Raw genomic sequence first — 20,577 nt, 5'->3', positions numbered from 1 at the left:
CAAGGTCGCACCCATGCCTGTTCAAAATCTTGGATCCACCCTCGTAGCCTGAATATAGGCTACTTGAAAGAAACAAAAACTTGGCATTTAGTATAGTTTGTTACCACCAAGTTAACCGGGTATAGTCGCTGTAGAGATGGAGAGAAGGAAAAGTTTGTCGAGATACCAAGAACCTTAGTTTTCTTATTCTCATCAAATGTAGTTTGTTTTTGGTATTTCGATAAACATGCACGTTTTCTATTATTGTTGTTTTTTTTTTGTGAAAGGGGGTTCCACCCAACATATTCTCCAAATTAACTATAGTTCTCAAAATATATATATATATATATATATATATATATATATATAATTGCGATAGAAGGTTGGCAAAGAACCACTTGTCAGTAAGATTGCTGGCTCTTGCGAAGTTGGGACAACCTTTGACAGCCTTTCAGTTCAACACAAATGTAATCAGTCACATGAGAGAGAGATAAAATGAGAGAGAGAGAGGTGGGTGGAATGAGGTGTGGAGAGAGGTGGAGAGATAGCTGTGAGTAACCAAGCTATAAATGCTGTTACTAATAAAGCGTCCGTGAAGAAACCTGTTTAGCTTGCTGAGCGAAGTTAATATAAACGTCTCTTTGTGTTCAAGAAACAACCATTATTTGTTTGACCAGCCTTATTCCTTTCAAATAATTAGTCACGAATGATGGTTTTAGGGATTTCCGAAGAATTTGTGCTTCTAAATATTAAGATATCGTCAGATACCCAAATATCAATTGTACAGTAAGTACAGTTCTCGCAGTTCAGTCGCTATCGACCGCCACATTTGTGATTCCCGCCTGGAATGTTATAATAACCATGTACAGAAGAAGTAAAGTAAAACACGCTTTTAGACTAAAACTGCATTTGCCTGCAAATACGCAGTTTTGTAGAGTGCGCGTGAAGTGCTTGCAGTGTTAGGAAGAACGCTTCGGTTGTTCATAGTGTTTTTGTTTGGGCGGTCAGCACACCAGGGAGTGTAGTCATGTAGGTACCTACAAAGTGAGGGCGCTTGTGACCGCTACGACAGACACGGAATAAGTTTGGCTACGCAGCTAGCCTCTGAAACTACAAATGTAACAGAGACTATCTGAAACTTTAAGTTTCAACGAATAGCCATGTAGGTATCGTTCACTTGCCAGTCATGCCAATATTGTAGCGCGCACGCGCACGCGCACTACAATAATCACGACAGCGTTCATATGCACCTTTTCGCTGATTTGAGGTCGAGATCACTCCGAGTGCGTTCTTATTCGTTTTGGCCCCTAATGTGGACACAGTGTATGTTGTCTGTGTACAGAGGCTAACGATGTTGGATTGGGTATTTCAATCTGGCCCGGGGTCGGAGGGGACGGGGAAGAGATGGGAAATTTCGATCGGCAATGGTAGAAATGATTTTGATTTTAAGTAGCAAACCAAAAAAGTCACCACAAAGTCATTTTCGACAAATATTGGATCATCGTTGCATTCTGTACAACAAATTGCAATATTTGCAATTAAGTTAATGACAGGAATGGAGTCCTCTCGACTACAACTGTATAGGAGTGCCGACGGTGACAAGCCCACAGACATCATAGTCATATTCATAGTCATAATCATAGTCATAATGATAATGATAATCGCCATCGCAATCACCATCGGGCAAAATAGAAGTGGATCTTGCCACTTGCCAATAGAAAGAAAGAAAGTCGCGTGTATTATTTCTGTCAGTATTTACATTACTAAGAAGAAGAGGTAGTTTACTTTTAATATATCTTGTAATCTTTAGCGTATCCTCGAGAGTACGTTATTTAACTATTCGATATTAAGACTGTCTAAGTCACTCAGTTTATTCACAACGTACGGTGAACACAAAGTAAGGATCATTGTCACAATGCGAGACTGCATGAATTTACATGCATGTGTTACGCCTAGTAAAGAGCGGAAGATACTGCGTGATGAAATATGAACTGCGCCCTCTTCTTTACCATTACGTCACTGTACAATATGGTCGCTTGCTACGGTTCTCATTACACGTATACGTTATAAGTTAGTTGGAACCTTATCTTTTGTTTCTTACCTTATTTTGTCATTGTCCGTGGTACTTACTTCCTATTATCAAATCGTTTTGTTTCTTTCTCAGTTTTTCCACATTCTTTTTTCTTTTAGGGAGGATGGGGGAGGGGGTGAGGTGGGAGGGATGGGGGGCATTGAACTATTAACTGCTTTGAGTTTTTCACTATCTACGGAAAAGCGCTATTAATATTTAAGCTAGTGGCATCAGATTAAAGCTTGTTAACACATTTAAGCTGGTGTTTCTCACAAAAAGCCGCTATGTGGTATATGTGCAGTTGATTCCTATATAAGTTTAACTCCGCCCGTGTTCTATTGTTTGTGTTCATTACTTTTCTATTTCTTGTCGTACTCAACTGATCATAATGAATGGTTTTAGAATTTCGATCATTTAATATGCGGTTACTATACAGAGCGTTAAAAGGACCATTTTGGGAAAAAAATATTCCATCAAATTTTAGCTCTGTCCCGTCAGAGACGAATGTATTTCTTCCGATATGTGACACTGAAGCCGTGATAAGAAGTATGAAGTTCCAGCAGTATCAAAATCAAAATCATTAAAGTCTTCCTTTAAAATAGTCCGAGAGTCAGAAAGTTGTCACAGCGATGTCCCTTCAACACTTCCGCAGAAACTGTCTACCCACTTAATGAAATTTGTAATATATTAATATATTTACGTGCATATAGGCTAAATATTGCTGTTTGAGTACTGTCGGCGTTAACACGTTATAGACTGAAACATTTACATGGACGCAGATATAATCAGCTCATCCCTTCTCCTGTTATGATATAAACATATCTTACAGTATCTCTACGCGTGCTCAGGCACTAAGGTTTGAACACATCATGATACATCGAAAATTCAAAAGAGATCTCCGACGTTTTGGAATCCTGGTTGCAGTTTCTACCATATTTGCGGTATATTATATCTTACGGAGCGGCAACAATGTTTCGCGAGTCAAAGAAAATCGCCGGCATTCTCTTACACAAATGAGAGGTAAGCGCATATTTTCTATTGTATATCCTATAAGATGCATATATATATATATATATATATATATATATATATATATATATATATATATATATATATATATATATATATATACGCCTATATATATATATAAATGTATATAAAAATGTATATGTATATATATATATATATGTATGTATATGTATATATATGTATATGTATGTATATGGATATGTATATATATATATATATATATATATATATATATATATATATATACATATACATTTTTATATACATTTATATATATATATATATATATATATATAGGCGTATATATATATATATATATATATATATATATATAAGCATAATATGTACCTTAGGTCGACAGTTTATGGTAAAAAAGTGTACCTTAGGTCAACAGTGTACCTTAGGTCAACAGTGCACCTTCACTACCATTTTAAGACACTTTTTTTATTGTCGCAAATAGCTTTATAATGTTCTCCGTCCTCTAAAACGTTCATTTAAAAGTTTTGGTTAGGGTCGGTTCAGGGTTAGGGTTAGAAAAAAGGGTTAGGGTTAGATTAAATTTAGTGTGTAAGTCAATGTAACTGTCGACCTAAGGTAGGATCCATAGTTATATATATATATGTTGATACAAAAAAATGTGAGTATATACATATATATATATATATATTGCCTTCTGGCGAGTAATCCTCCTCCAATCTGGTCTATCTGCTGCGTATCTTTCAGCAGCTTGGGTTGTCATACCTAGGTCTTTCTGGATTAGGTCCTTCCAGTAGTTCCAGTAGTAGTTTATACCAATTTAGTTCATTATGTCAGGTATTCCGGAACGCTTTTCCAGTCTGAAAACTTTGCAGGAGTATATATGAAATTTAACGTATTAGGGTCCTTTCGTAAAAAGACCGGGTTCACTTGGCAATCAGAAGTTTTGTCATTTTCCAACATCAAATAATATATCGTCAAACATAATGGAAACTGAAATCTATAGCGGGTATGATTGATGCTAGAAAATTGAGGAAGATGTGAAGAGTTGGCGTTCAAAGCCAATATGATAAGTTAGCTTCAGTCTAACATATTATCATCCTGCCTACGTTACATATACGAATCAGGACTCGGGAATAGTTATGTTCGCTACATCTTGTTGCAAGCTCTTATATACATTTATTGCATCCGCTTTTGGATAAAAATTGAAGCAAAAGTCGTTACAGGATTCCTCTAAAAATGAGTGAAAATTTGTTGGGAATCAGATACCAACAGGAACCAAGTGGAGAATAATAGCTGTACTTCACTGCTTTCTGTGATTATAATATCGATCCTATCTGGAGGCAATGAGGTAATAATAATTATAAAAAAAATCCATGATGGAACATGTCTCGTAGACACTCAGACTGAAAGGCCAAACATTTGGTTAGATATATGGCGATTTGTTTTTATGACTCTAAGGGGAACATTGAATCAGCAAGATCAGTTCCACGTGCCGGATCTACAACTAATGCTACTCCAGTCCTTTGTAGTTTGCACTGGCTTCCTTTTGCATCGCTAATCAATTGCACTAGTTCAACTCCTCACTTTCAAATACATCCGTGGCCCTGATTCATCTACTTCCAAAGTCTTATACATAGCTAGGTATACGCTCTCAGCTCGTCGAGTGCGCTCTAGTTCTAAAGTATTATTGGTACCTCCTACTGTAGCCGCACAGTCAAGTGGTCATATTGCTTTTCAGTGTTCGTGTGGAATATTCTGCTCTGACAAGTTAAGAGAAACTGAGTATGTGGCTTATTTAAAAAAAAAATACTTAAGAACGCATCTATCCTCAATCTGTCCTCTTAATTAAGCGCTATATAAAAGTGGTGAATTATGATCATGACAATTACCACTATCATGATCATCACCGCCGGCATCATCGTCGTTGCAGTCATCTATAGATGATGACAACGACGACTTTCAATAGATTGCCTCTGCAAGTTATTCGAAGATCAATAGTGTCGTTCCATTCATGTTTTGGTATTTTACTTTCAGGTAGTCGCTTTGCGGACAACCATGGTAGCCAAAACGTTACAGATCACGAACTATTGATGGAAGTGTGTCCAATCGGTTGGACGCTCCAGACTCTCCAAAAAGATTCTCAGAAAGGCACATCAGTATCCCAGTTTTGCACGAAGGATGATGAAAGCAACGAATGGGCTTGCCTAGCAGGTTGGGTTAAATTACCCTACCCTCCTTTTTGCCAATTACGAGAAAGAGAACTCGTCAGTCAATTATCAATCCCGGAACTCCTCCGGTACAGTCAGATCTCAGAAGTAAACAAACTCATCTTCATACACATATCGAAGAGCGGCGGGGAACATTTGGAGAGGTCTTTCCTTTTTGATGATAGACGCAAAGAGGTAAACGGTCATTATCTAGGAGGACATCATCCGATCAGATCATTCGATAAAAGTATATTTCATGGTTATGTGAAGATTGGGGTTCTACGCCATCCGTGCTCTCGTCTCATTTCTGTCTGGAGACTTCTCTCAAACAGAAACATAAAATGGATGGAAGGCAAAATGGACAACGAGACAAGCTCGAACTTCCCTGCGTTTGTTGAGAAAACGTTGGAAAATATCTCCATTGAGGAGGAGGAACATCTCAAGTCACAAGTAGGGATGCTATTTCATGACGATGAAAAGTTTGGACTCGATCAACATTTAGTATATGAGTCTTGGAACGAAAGCATGGATGTTCTTGGTAATCTTATAAAGTCAGATGTATCATCACTAAAGATGAAACTTTCTGCATTGGATGGCAATGACGATTGCACAGAAATGTATACAAGTACGTCCTGGGAGAAAATGTTAGATCTATATGCAATGGATATGTGTGTTTTAGGATACTCTCGCGATATAACAGCAACGAATGTATTACCTCCTTTAAGTTGGACGCCCGAAATATTCACTGAAAGATATAAACACTGTAAAACGAGATTCTCACTGTCAAATATCGAAGCAGTTCCAAAAATCAAACCTGATGCTGTACCATATAATAATGGCACCCTAAAGGACATTAAATGCGATAACTGTGTCATTTATACATATTTTCAAAGTTTGTCGAACGATAAAGACACATTTAAGAAAGACAAAGAAAACACTTTGGAAACTTGGAATAATGCATGGTCATCTGCCGGTTGGACACCTAGAATTATCAATGAAGATGACGCGAAACGGCATCCATCGTATCAAGCTTTGCGCGAAAAGTTTGCTACTTTCCCAACAAGAGGCAACGCTGAGTATGAAATTGCCTGCTTCTTGAGATACCTTGCCATGGCAGCAGTAGGTGGAGGGTGGATGTCAGACTTTGACGTGCTGCCAATCAACTTCCCGGCCAGTACAGAACGTTGTCACAATGGTGCTCTTACAGTTTATCAACGTTTTGTTCCAGCACTTGTTTCTGGCAATGCAAGTGAATATACACGTGTCGCTACTCTCATGGCTGATATTTCCTGGGAGTCCCTTCCCGAATTTACAGTTAAAGGCTCACCACACGTTTCTGATATGTTGTGTCTCCGAAAGCTCATCGCAGATGGTCAAATCAGAAGTGAATGGCTAGTTGCCTCATTGGACAGAATATTCAGCTTACCATTCAGTTGTGATAATGTAATGACTCAGCCTTCTAAACCTATGTGCTTGAAAAGTCAGAAAACCCTTTCATTCCCCGTAGCTATTCATTTCGCTCACAGTAGTATGTCAAAACTAACTAAAGATCGGGCTTTGGTTTCAGCACTTTGGGGTAATTCAACATCATTCCGTGAACAAGAAAGAGGTTCCAAAATGAAGTTTGTTTATAATTTCATCCGCCAAAGGTGTATCAGTTTCAAATAACAAAGAATGATGAACCAGAGGTTACATAGGTTACATGTTTCTTCAAACTTCAATTGATACCTTCCAGTTCGAACTGATTCTCTGAGAGTTTCCATATTCTTTATATTTACATATTCGTATATAGAGAGTAAAATATTCGTTCTTATTAATTATGAATTTAACTCCTTATGCTACAGTATGTCGACATCTTATTTTAATCTTTCTACAATCATCTCGAAATAACGCCATTAAAATGTCGACCTTTGATCTCAAACGTTCCATATATATATATATATATATATATATATATATATATATATATATATATATATATATATATATATATATATATATATATATATATATATATATATATATATATATATATATATATATATATATATATATATATGTATATGTATATATATATATATATATATTTATATATATATATATATATATATCGCTACATATATATATATATCTATATATGTATATATATATATATATATATTGAAGTTTGAAGAAACATGTAACCTATAAAAATAAAGATACTTCAGGGCCGTAGCCCGGGTCGATTCCCCAGGGAGCAGTTGAGGAACATCGAGAAACATTATGTATCGCCCAAATGTTACATAGTGATGCTTTGATGTACAGTTAGGGGGAAGGGGAGGGGAACATAGCCCAGTTCCCAAAAAGAAATAAATAAAAGAAAACATAATTATGGGGATACTAGTGGCGGCTAGATAGAGAGGAAAGGTGGATTTTGTTTTCTATATTTTTTTTAAATCGTAGTGGTGGTTTATTCCTAAATTGAGCATTATCAGTGAGTAGTTTGAGAACCAAAAAAATAGCAAAGGTTAAGAAACATTCACCAAAGGATGAGAATTCCTAACCATCTAATCAGTTCAAAGCTTTGCCAAAGATAGCACCATTTTTGCATCTATTGCACCTAACATATGAAATAACAGAAGGGAAAAGGACCACCTCCCTTTAGACACCTACACGCACCACCCCCTCCTCCTCCCCCTCCCCCTACCGCTACAGGAAGGCATCCCCTACACGGAGCGACACAGGGAGTATCCGTCCCAGCTGGTAACTATTCTAGGTACGCCACTAGGGAGGGAGGGGGAGAGAGAGAAAGACGAAAGGAAGGGGTGAAGGTAGGAGAGGAGATTGGAAAGAAAGTGTATCTGCCCAATTTTAGCAAAAAAATACTGTCTCAACACGAAACAAAACATAAAGTATTTTATTGATTGCTTTGCATATTGCGTTAATTGGATGTTAATTATTTAGCCATAGTTTTGTGCATCCTTAAGCATTATGTAATCATGTCTTGTAATTAACAGAGAATCGGAATTCGGCACGAGCAGTATATTAGTACCGTATAGCAGCCACGTGCTCTTTCATTTTTCCTTTCTCGGGCTTGAACCGAACGCAAGCAAAACCGTAAGTTGCTCTTGTTTTATTATGCAAAGCTTACGTAACATTTTAGTTCAAAAGAAAGAAAATCAGTATATCCACCGTCATTGTGACTCATTACTTTACGCATAAACGTGGTTGTTTTAGTATAACTTGGAGTGTATATCATAGGAGTATAAATCATAGGAGTGTTAGCTCAGTGGTTAACGCCGGTGCCTTTCAATCATAAGGTCCCAGGTTCGAGTCACTCCAAGATTAATGTATGTCATCCAGTTACAGAGTTGTTGACAATTGACACTTCATAATCATGGACGTAAGAGACTGACCTCAGTCAGCTTGCGGCTTTGATAAGCCAATGAGGCTTCTTCGCGAGTTCCTGCTTGCAGGAGGATCTAAAATACATACATACAAATACATATCTTTATAGATGGCAAAAGAGGCAAGGGGAAAGAAAATTACAAGCTGAACGAGAAACCGCAAAGAAAGAAAGAGATCGCAAATACTAAGGCCGAAAGCCGACGCTCATATTGAGACATCCTAGAAAAAGAAGAAATCTATTGAGGCCAAGTGAAGACGAGGCTGAATGGAACCTTAGATAAGAAATTGACGTAAACCTTAAGAGAATATAAAGAACGATGATTCTAACTGTACGGCTAAATTTGGGAAATTCAAGGAGATGCTCGGAATCAGAAATTGTTAAGCTTTTGTAGCCTTATCTTTTCCGTCCAAGATGAACCACTCATTAAACCCAGGTAATGATTGGAGGGGGACTTTCCCGTCACAAATATTTATTTTGTTTGTGTTTTGTTTCTCTGGGGGAGGACGCCCACACCCCGGATTGTTTGAACGCTCGCAAGGTCGCACCCATGCCTGTTCAAAATCTTGGATCCACCCTCGTAGCCTGAATATATAGGCTACTTGAAAGAAACAAAAACTTGGCATTTAGTATAGTTTGTTACCACCAAGTTAACCGGGTATAGTCGCTGTAGAGATGTAGAGAAGGAAAAGTTTGTCGAGATACCAAGAACATTAGTTTTCTTATTCTCTCAAATGTAGTTTGTTTTTGGTATTTCCATAAACATGCACGTTTTCTATTATTGTTTTTTTTTGTGAAAGGGGGTTCCACCCAACATATTCTCCAAATTAACTATAGTTCTCAAAAATATATATATATATGTATAATTGCGATAGAAGGTTGGCAAAGAACCACTTGTCAGTAAGATTGCTGGCTCTTGCGAAGTTGGGACAACCTTTCAGTTCAACACAAATGTAATTAGTCACATGAGAGAGAGATAAAATGAGAGAGCGAGAGGTGGGTGGAATGAGGTGTGGAGTGAGGTGGAGAGAGAGCTGTGAATAACCAAGCTAATGCTGTTACCAGTAAAGCGTCCGTGAAGAAACCTGTTTAGCTTGCTGAGCGAAGTTAATATAAACGTCTCTTTTTGTTCAAGAAACAACCATTATTTGTTTGACCAGCCTTATTCCTTTCAAATAATTAGTCACGAATGATGGTTTTAGGAATTTCCGAAGAATTTGTGCTTCTAAATATTAAAATATCGTCAGATACCCAAATATCAATTGTACAGTAAGTACAGTTCTCGCAGTTCAGTCGCTATCGACCGCCACATTTGTGATTCCCGCCTGGAATGTAACATCGTTATTTATAATAACCATGTACAGAAGAAGTAAAGTAAAACACGCTTTTAGACTAAAACTGTATGTGCCTGCAAATACGCAGTTTTGTAGAGTGCGCGTGAAGTGCTTGCAGTGTTAGGAAGAACGCTTCGGTTGTTCATAGTGTTTTTTTTTTTGGGCGGTCAACACACCAGGGAGTGTAGTCATGTAGGTACCTACAAAGTGAGGGCGTTTGTGACCGCTGTGACAGACTCAGAATAAGTTTGGCTACGCAGCTAGCCTCTGAAACTGCAAATGTACAGAGACTATCTGAAACTTTAAGTTTCAACGAATAGCCATGAAGGTATCGTTCACTTGCCAGTCATGCCAATGTTGTAGCGCGCACGCGCAATACAATAATCACGACAGCGTTCATAAGCACCTTTTCGCTGATTTGAGATCGAGATCACTTCGAGTGCGTTCTTATTCGTTTTGGCCCCTAATGTGGGCACAGGGTATGTTGTCTGTGTACAGAGGCTAACGTTGTTGGATTGGGTATTTCAATCTGGCCCGGGGTCGGAGGGGACGGGGAAAGGATGGGAAATTTCGATCGGCAATGATAGAAATGATTTTGATTTTAAGTGGCAAACCAAAAAAGTCACCACAAAGTCATTTTCGACAAATATTGGATCATCGTTGCATTCTGTACAACAAATTGCAATATTTGCAATTAAGTTAATGACAGGAATTGTGTCCTCTCGACTACAACTGTATAAGAGCGCCGACGGTGACAAGCTCACATGCATCATAGTCATATTCATAGTCATAATCATAATCATAATGATAATGATAATCGCCATCGCCATCGCAATCACCATCGGGCAAAATAGAAGTGGATCTTGCCACTTGTCAATAGAAAAAAAGAAAGTCGCGTGTATTATTTCTGTCAGTATTTACATTACTAAGAAGAAGAGGTAGTTTACTTTTAATATATATTGTAATCTTTACCGTGGTACTTACTTCCTATTATCAAATCGTTTTGTTTCTTTCTCAGTTTTTCCACATTCTTTTTTCTTTTAGGGAGGATGGGGGAGGGGTGAGGTGGGAGGGATGGGGGGGCATTGAACTATTAACTGCTTTGAGTTTTTCACTATCTACGGAAAAGCGCTATTAATATTTAAGCTAGTGGCATCAGATTAAAGCTTGTTAACACATTTAAGCTGGTGTTTCTCACAAAAAGCCGCTATGTGGTATATGTGCAGTTGATTCCTATATAAGTTTAACTCCGCCCGTGTTCTATTGTTTGTGTTCATTACTTTTCTATTTCTTGTCGTACTCAACTGATCATAATGAATGGTTTTAGAATTTCGATCATTTAATATGCGGTTACTATACAGAGCGTTAAAAGGACCATTTTTGGGAAAAAAATATTCCATCAAATTTTAGCTCTGTCCCGTCAGAGACGAATGTATTTCTTCCGATATGTGACACTGAAGCCGTGATAAGAAGTATGAAGTTCCAGCAGTATCACAATCAAAATCATGAAAGTCTTCCTTTAAAATAGTCCGAGAGTCAGAAAGTTGTCACAGCGATGTCCCTTCAACACTTCCGCAGAGGCTGTCTACCCACTTAATGAAATTTGTAATATATTAATATATTTACGTGCATATGGGCTAAATATTGCTGTTTGAGTACTGTCGACGTTAACACGTTATAGACTGAAACATTTACATAGACGCAGATATAATCAGCTCATCCCTTCTCCTGTTATGATATAAACATATCTTACAGTATCTCTACGCGTGCTCAAGCACTAAGTTGAACACATCATGATACATCGAAAATTCAAAGGAGATCTCCGACGTTTTGGAATCCTGGTTGCAGTTTCTACCATATTTGCGGTATATTATATCTTACGGAGCGGCAACAATGTTTCGCGAGTCAAAGACAATCGCCGGGATTCTCTTACACAAATGAGAGGTAAGCGCATATATTCTATTGTATATCCTATAAACACGCATATATATATATATATATATATATATATATAGTCTGGTAATAATTGGGAATATTTCTTTCTTATATCCATGTAAACCAAACATTAATTATTCAGGTGATACAAATATGCTAACTTGAAGAAAACAAATACAACTATATATAGATAGTGATGATGTGGACCTGGTTATTTGAATTTACACCACCGTTTGACTTCACAAGCTAGCAAACGCCAAGGTCATTCATCTCTAGTCATTTCACTTAACTCTTCCATCTCGACCCATCCATTCATTTTACATGGATGCCATGAAAACCTCATACTTGGGTCTGTCGACTATACCGCTCTTAAAACTTGAAAATACATCCTTTTTGGTATCATTCATTGTATTGCTCACCGCAGATTTGTAATTTCCTTCTGGCATTCAATAAAGTTGACTTAGTTACTTACTCACTTCATAAGATTCCAGATATTACACATAATGTGGTCATGAACGTCGAACCAGGTTAGAGTCACAGATGGAGTCACGGTATCTCCAGATAGAATTCCATTTCAAGAAAACATGGATTGCGTTACCCAAAGTATGAATTCCATGATATATATCCATGGTATATCTCTTCGACCAAATATCTTTCAAAGAAACATTAATTTGTTTCAGTACAGAAGAGGACATCAGGAGTGCACCTGTAAAATGCAAGAGAATTAGACGTCATGATCTATTGCCGGTAATTGAAATTAAGCCCCCTTTGTAAGTCCTCCATAATACTGGGAGAACTTATAGTTTATACCAATTTAGTTCATTATGTCAGGTATTCCGGAACGCTTTTCCAGTCTGGAAACATTGCAAGAGTATATATGAAGTTTAACGTATTAGGATCCTTTCGTAAAAAGACCGGGTTCACTTGGCAATCAGAAGTTTTGTCATTTTCCAACATCAAATAATATATTGTCAAACATAATGGAAACTGAAATCTATAGCGGGTATGATTGATGCTAGAAAATTGAGGAAGATGTGAAGAGTTGGCTTTCAAAGCCAATATGATAAGTTAGCTTCAGTCTAACATACTATCATCCTGCCTACGTTACATATACGATTCAGGACTCGGGAATAGTTATGTTCGCTACATCTTTTTGCAAGCTGTTATATACATTTATTGCATCCGCTTTTGGATAAAAATTGAAGCAAAAGTCGTCACAGGATTCCTCTAAAAATGAGTGAAAACTTGTTGGGAATCAGATACCAACAGGAACCAAGTGGAGAATAATAGCTGTACTTCACTGCTTTCTGTGATTATAATATCGATCCTATCTGGAGGCAATGAGGTAATAATAATTATAAAAAAATCAATGATGGAACATGTCTCGTAGACACTCAGACTGAAAGGCCAAACATTTGGTTAGATATATGGCGATTTGTTTTTATGACTCTAAGGGGAACATTGAATCAGCAAGATCAGTTCCACGTGCCGGATCTACAACTAATGCTACTCCAGTCCTTTGTAGTTTGCACTGGCTTCCTTTTGCATCGCTAATCAATTGCACTAGTTCAACTCCACACTTTCAAATACATCCGTGGCCCTGATCCATCTACTTCCAAAGTCTTGTACATAGCTAGGTATACGCTCTCAGCTCGTCGAGTGCGCTCTAGTTCTAAAGTATTATTGGTACCTCCTACTGTAGCCGCACAGTCAAGTGGTCATATTGCTTTTCAGTGTTCGTGTGGAATATTCTGCTCTGACAAGTTAAGAGAAACTGAGTATGTGGCTTATTTAAAAAAAAAAAATACTTAAGAACGCATCTATCCTCAATCTGTCCTCTTAATTAAGCGCTATATAAAAGTGGTGAATTATGATCATGACAATTACCACTATCATGATCATCACCGCCGGCATCATCGTCGTTGCAGTCATCTATAGATGATGACAACGACGACTTTCAATAGATTGCCTCTGCAAGTTATTCGAAGATCAATAGTGTCGTTCCATTCATGTTTTGGTATTTTACTTTCAGGTAGTCGCTTTGCGGACAACCATGGTAGCCAAAACGTTACAGATCACGAACTATTGATGGAAGTGTGTCCAATCGGTTGGACGCTCCAGACTCTCCAAAAAGATTCTCAGAAAGGCACATCAGTATCCCAGTTTTGCACGAAGGATGATGAAAGCAACGAATGGGCTTGCCTAGCAGGTTGGGTTAAATTACCCTACCCTCCTTTTTGCCAATTACGAGAAAGAGAACTCGTCAGTCAATTATCAATCCCGGAACTCCTCCGGTACAGTCAGATCTCAGAAGTAAACAAACTCATCTTCATACACATATCGAAGAGCGGCGGGGAACATTTGGAGAGGTCTTTCCTTTTTGATGATAGACGCAAAGAGGTAAACGGTCATTATCTAGGAGGACATCATCCGATCAGATCATTCGATAAAAGTATATTTCATGGTTATGTGAAGATTGGGGTTCTACGCCATCCGTGCTCTCGTCTCATTTCTGTCTGGAGACTTCTCTCAAACAGAAACATAAAATGGATGGAAGGCAAAATGGACAACGAGACAAGCTCGAACTTCCCTGCGTTTGTTGAGAAAACGTTGGAACATATCTCCATTGAGGAGGAGGAACATCTCAAGTCACAAGTAGGGATGCTATTTCATGACGATGAAAAGTTTGGACTCGATCAACATTTAGTATATGAGTCTTGGAACGAAAGCATGGATGTTCTTAGTAATCTTATAAAGTCAGATGTATCATCACTAAAGATGAAACTTTCTGCATTGGATGGCAATGACGATTGCACAGAAATGTATACAAGTACGTCCTGGGAGAAAATGTTAGATCTATATGCAATGGATATGTGTGTTTTAGGATACTCTCGCGATATAACAGCAACGAATGTATTACCTCCTCTAAGTTGGACGCCCGAAACATTCACTGAAAGATATAAACACTGTAAAACGAGATTCTCACTGTCAAATATCGAAGCCGTTCCAATCAAAACTGATGCTGTACCATATGCTAATGACAACCTAAAAGACATTAAATGCGATAACTGCGTCATTTATACATATTTTCAAAGTCTGTCGGACGATAAAGACACAGTTAAGAAAGACAAAGAAAACACTTTGGAAACTTGGAATAATGCATGGTCATCTGCCGGTTGGACACCTAGAATTATCAATGAAGATGACGCGAAACGGCATCCATCGTATCAAGCTTTGCGCGAAAAGTTTGCTACTTTCCCAACAAGAGGCAACGCTGAGTATGAAATTGCCTGCTTCTTGAGATACCTTGCCATGGCAGCAGTAGGTGGAGGGTGGATGTCAGACTTTGACGTGCTGCCAATCAACTTCCCAGCCAGTACAGAACGTTGTCACAATGGTGCTCTTACTGTTTATCAACGTTTTGTTCCAGCACTTGTGTCTGGCAATGCAAGTGAATATACACGTGTCGCTACTCTCATGGCAAATATTCCATGGGAGTCCCTTCCCGAATTTACAGTTAAAGGCTCACCACACGTTTCTGATATGTTGTGTCTCCGAAAGCTCATGGCAGATGGTCAAATCAGAAGTGAATGGCTAGTTACCTCATTGGACAGAATATTCAGCTTACCATTCAGTTGTGATAATGTTATGACTCAGCCTTCTAAACCTATGTGCTTGAAAAGTCAGAAAACCCTTTCATTCCCCGTAGCTATTCATTTCGCTCACAGTAGTATGTCAAAACTAACTAAAGATCGGGCTTTGGTTTCAGCACTTTGGGGTAATTCAACATCATTCCGTGAACAAGAAAGAGGTTCCAAAATGAAGTTTGTTTATAATTTCATCCGCCAAAGGTGTATCAGTTTCAAATAACAAAGAATGATGAACCAGAGTACTATTCGACAATGTTAAGACCTTCTCTTTTCAGGCAAAAATGAAACACTTTGAATTTGGATTTTCGTTATTATTGATTTTCTTAACTAAAAAGTTCAGAAATGTCTTTGTCATTTCTTCATTTCATGATAGTGCAATGAGGGTACAATAGAAGTGACAAAGGTCAAGTGGCGTAACGGGCTTTCATTTATAGGGTATTGACCTGTGTCAGCGAATGGTCCCTGTTGCATTGATATCATTTTGCTTCTTAAAGCAAGGGAGAGGGGAGGTGACGGTGTCACTTTTACAAATTACTAAATTGGCGTCTCTGTGTTTTCTTGGATATGTACTAGGCAAGGATGAGCAAAATACCACCCGCTGGCAACTTTTCTGTGCGCATCGTCAGGGGTATAGTTAATACATGTTCATTGATAAATGCTTAGGCCAAGGTACGAACGCATTAACGTTGTGTGTGTATGCATGTTATTAAAACAAAATAACCAAAAGAGAAGGTAATATTTCGTCCAAAATGAATCCCCATTAAATGTTCCAAACCACAAAAGTTGGGCTTGGACAAAATTCATTAGTGTACCCCTACTCACCGCCTTATCTGCTTCTACCCAAAAACGAGAACTTACACTAAAAACGGACGATTAAGTTTCATATATATATATATATATATATATATATATATATATATATATATATATATATATATATATATATATATATATATATATATATATATATATATATATATATATATATATATAAATTACTGGTTTCTTGTATTGTTCTCTCTATTTACTTATGGGAGCGTTCTACTAGACAAGTGCAAGATTTGATGTATTCAACATCCGGTATAATTTAAGTATATAAGTCTCAAATAATTAACCACTCTCAAATTTAGACAGCCTATACTATCTATACACAGTCGAGAATTTCGAGAATTTAAGTCTGTATTGTACCATATCGTGGAACGTTTAAGATCAAAGGTCGACATTTTAATGGCGTTATTTCGAGATGATGGTAGAAAGATTAAAATAAGATGTCGACATACTGTAGCATAAGGAGTTAAATTCATAATTAATAAGAACGAATATTTTACTCTCTATATACGAATATGTAAATATAAAGAATATGGAAACTCTCAGAGAATCAGTTCGAACTGGAAGGTATCAATTGAAGTTTGAAGAAACATGTAAACCTATAAAAGTAAAGATACTTCAGGGCCGTAGCCCGGGTCGATTCCCCAGGGAGCAGTTGAGGAACATCGAGAAACATTATGTATCGCCCAAATGTTACATAGTGATGCTTTGATGTACAGTTAGGGGGAAGGGGAGGGGAACATAGCCCAGCTCCCAAAAATAAATAAATAAAAGAAAACATAATTATGGGGATACTAGTGGCGGCTAGATAGAGAGGAAAGGTGGATTTTGGTTTCTATTTTTTTTTAAATCGTTGTGGTGGTTTAAGCCTAAATTGAGCATTATCAGTGAGTAGTTTGAGAACCCAAAAAATAGCAAAGATTAAGAAACATTCACCAAAGGATGAGAATTCCTAACCATCTAATCAGTTCAAAGCTTTGCCAAAGATAGCACCATTAGATAACACATGAAATAACAGAAGGGAAAAGGACCACCTCCCTTTAGACACCTACACGCACCACCCCTCCTCCACCCCCTCCCCCTATCGTTACAGGAAGGCATCCCCTGCACGGAGCGACACAGGGAGTATCCGTCCCAGCTGGTAACTATTCTAGGTACGCCACTAGCGCGGGAGGGGGAGAGAGAGAAAGACGAGAGGAAGGAGTGAAGGTAGGAGAGGAGATTGGAAAGAAAGTGTATAGACTATAAACAATATTTCCTTAAGGACTAATCTGCCCAATTTTAGAACAAAAATACTGTCTCAACACGAAACAAAACAAAGTATCAGGGGCGTATCCAGGATTTTCTAACCCGGGGGGCGCGAATTACTATCTAAGCGGAGCGCCACCATCGGTTGGCGCGCAGCGTACAAGAAAATTTCTGGTTTTGATACCCCCCAGCATAGGCGTAGGAGGCGGGGGGGGGCTGCAGCCCCCCAACCAATTTTTTTTTTTGAAAATTCGGGCAATATGCTGAGAATTTTTCGGGCACCTACTGGAAGAAGAATAATTTGCAGTGCGTTTTTCAAATTTTTGGGGGTGAAAATTCGGCAATATGCTGAGAATTTTTCGGGCACCTACTGAAAGAATAATAATTTGCAGTGTGTTTTTCAATTTTTTGGTGAAAATTCGGGCAATATGCTGAGAATTTTTTCGGGCACCTACCAGTAGCGGAGCGTCCATACAGTCAGAGGGGGGGGGGATGCCCCCTGGCGGACTCAAATGGACTGCTGGCGCACTTTTCAGCTTTTTACCACTTTCTACTTATTTGCGATTATTGACTTTTTTATTACGCTCTGAAATACCTATTGACATTTGTCACATTTTGTTGGTGCAATTTTCTGACAAATGGCGATGACACCTATTTATTCTTCGTTTATCTGCAAATTAGCAAGGCCCGGAAAGGATCATTTCCGGCAATCTAGGGAATATCTTTACTCAAAAAATTATGTACGCTCCGCGCCAACCTGTGGTGCCGCTCCGCTTAGATAGTGTCGAAAGCGCCCCTAGAGACCATTCTCTCCCCCCTGACCAATACCCCTAGCTCCGCCACTGGCACCTACTGAAAGAAGAAGAATTTGCAATGTGTTTTTCAATGGTTAAACTTATATTATTATCATTATTGTTGTAAGGACTTCCCCAATAATTATAACCAATATGGAAGGGTAATAACACGGAAATGATTTATGTTATTGGCATGTGATGTAATAACTGATGAATGCCTATATGATATGCACATTAACATGTGGAACCCGCGCATCCATAACCGTTTTGAAGATTGTCACCAGTCACACATCATGTTCGACCTCATCGCATGTCCTGTGGATCATTGCTTTTGTAGGTGATTCTATGTCGCGGTCCACAATACCCGACAGCCCCACTTTTGAAGGTTTTAAGCCCATTATTTGTTCAGAATTTGAAAATTCACACTTCTCGTGAATAAACTCACTCCAAAACATACCCATAATGTTGCAAACAAATTCATCTATGGACAACCAATATAGAAAAACCTCCTTGAACCCCTAACAGACCGGCCGAAATTGCACGAGTAGAGGGAAATATGATGAAGACTGTTGGTCAGGAAATTTTCGAAAATTCAGACACAGTTCATTTAGTGGTGTACAAATATTAAAACCTCTTATATAACGGCTATTATAAAAATTCGTTGAAGGAAATGAAACAAATACCAGATATTTCCGAAACCGAACACTACACACATAGGCGTAGGAGGTGGGGGACTGCAACCCCCCCCCCCTCCAATATTTTTTTCTGAAAATTCGGGCAATATGCTGAGAATTTTTCGGGCACCTAAACTGAAAGAAAAATAAATTGCAATACATAGCTACATCTAAAGGAAATTAATTAAAAATCATCTCCTTGGTAATTCAAATAAAGTTCTAAGCTTGGTCGACTAATTAGCCATTACCAATGTAAAAGAGAGTTTTGACATAATTTGACCTCAATGCTTTTTCTCCATCTACATAAGACATTTCGTTGTTTAAATGGGCATCCCGCGGTGTACTGCGCAACTTTCACGGACCGTGCGGTACACGATGGCATGCGATGTAATAACCGATGCTTGCTTAGTATGATATCGACATTAACATGTTGCGCGCGAAAAATGTTGGTTATATTTTTCGGGCAAGTCGTTACAGCTCCACAAATCAAATTGGGCTCCTTCGCCTTTGACTACACACACAGACAGTTTTGAAGCTGTTCATCCTGGAACGTCATTTTCATGCTCATTGATATGATTTGATATCTGCTGTTTGCTTTATTCGAACAGGCGCGTAGCGAGGAATTTGCCAATGGAGGGGCGAAGCGTACAAGCGTACGTAGCGCCACCACGAGTTTGCGCGAAGCGTACAAGAAAATGTTGGCCAAAAATTCCTCCCAGATCGCTGGAAACGACACTTCCCAGGCCTTGTTAGTTGTATCTAAGCATTTTCTATTTTGAAATTACTAGCGATATCATAAAAAATATGCTAGGTGGGGGGGGTGGTCGCCCCTTCCCGAAATGCGTCATGTTCCCCGACGACTCGGTCGAGACCAGCCACAGTTGGTTTCATAGCACAATTGTACAATTGTTTAAGGCGTCCATACACACACACGCGTTATGATAGACCATATATAGTATATATATAGATACATTAGTGAGAGAGGAAAAATGGAAACGTCAAAAATGGAGTTTTCGTTGTAAGGGGTAGGGAGAGGTGCACGCCCCTTCCAAAATCCTCGATCCGTCACTGGCTATACCCTGTGTATATAATAGGGATCAGCGCTATAATGATGTCACTGTTCCTCGTTCTCTTCCCGGTTTCTTGGCGTTTCTCTTTTTACTCCCTCCTTTTCTCCCTTTTCTCTCTTTCTTCTTTTTCTTTTCCCTTCCTTCCTCTCCTCCTCCTCTTTTTTTCCCCTCTTTTTTCCCTTTTTTCTTCTCTCCTCTTTTTCTTACTCGGGGGGCGCGCGCCCCCAACACCCCCCCCCCTGGATACGCGCCTGAATTTTATTGATTGCTTTGCATATTGCGTTAATTGGATGCTAATTATTTAGCCATGGTTTTGTGCATCCTTAAGCATTACGTAATCATGTCTTGTTAACAGAGAATCGGAATTCGGCTGCACGAGCAGTATATTAGTACC

At 38.5% G+C, this 20,577-nt stretch overlaps 2 protein-coding genes across 2 annotated transcripts; both read left to right on the top strand.

Annotated features, from left to right (window-relative positions):
* The first annotated feature begins 2,795 nt into the window (after positions 1 to 2,795).
* On the top strand, positions 2,796 to 7,180 carry LOC139983396 (uncharacterized). The gene is made up of 2 exons (XM_071996938.1): positions 2,796 to 3,070; positions 5,093 to 7,180. The coding sequence occupies exons 1-2, from the start codon at positions 2,920 to 2,922 to the stop codon at positions 6,931 to 6,933; spliced, it is 1,992 nt and encodes a 663-aa protein (XP_071853039.1). The 5' UTR covers positions 2,796 to 2,919; the 3' UTR covers positions 6,934 to 7,180.
* Positions 7,181 to 11,608: 4,428 nt separating this feature from the next.
* On the top strand, positions 11,609 to 16,463 carry LOC139983393 (uncharacterized). Its single transcript, XM_071996923.1, has 2 exons — positions 11,609 to 11,928; positions 13,952 to 16,463. The coding sequence occupies exons 1-2, from the start codon at positions 11,778 to 11,780 to the stop codon at positions 15,787 to 15,789; spliced, it is 1,989 nt and encodes a 662-aa protein (XP_071853024.1). The 5' UTR covers positions 11,609 to 11,777; the 3' UTR covers positions 15,790 to 16,463.
* Positions 16,464 to 20,577: the final 4,114 nt, after the last annotated feature.

The sequence above is a fragment of the Apostichopus japonicus genome, chromosome 2 (genome assembly GCF_037975245.1).
Source record: "Apostichopus japonicus isolate 1M-3 chromosome 2, ASM3797524v1, whole genome shotgun sequence".
NCBI classification, from domain to species: domain Eukaryota; kingdom Metazoa; phylum Echinodermata; class Holothuroidea; order Aspidochirotida; family Stichopodidae; genus Apostichopus; species Apostichopus japonicus.
This window is presented reverse-complemented; position numbering and strand designations above follow the sequence as displayed.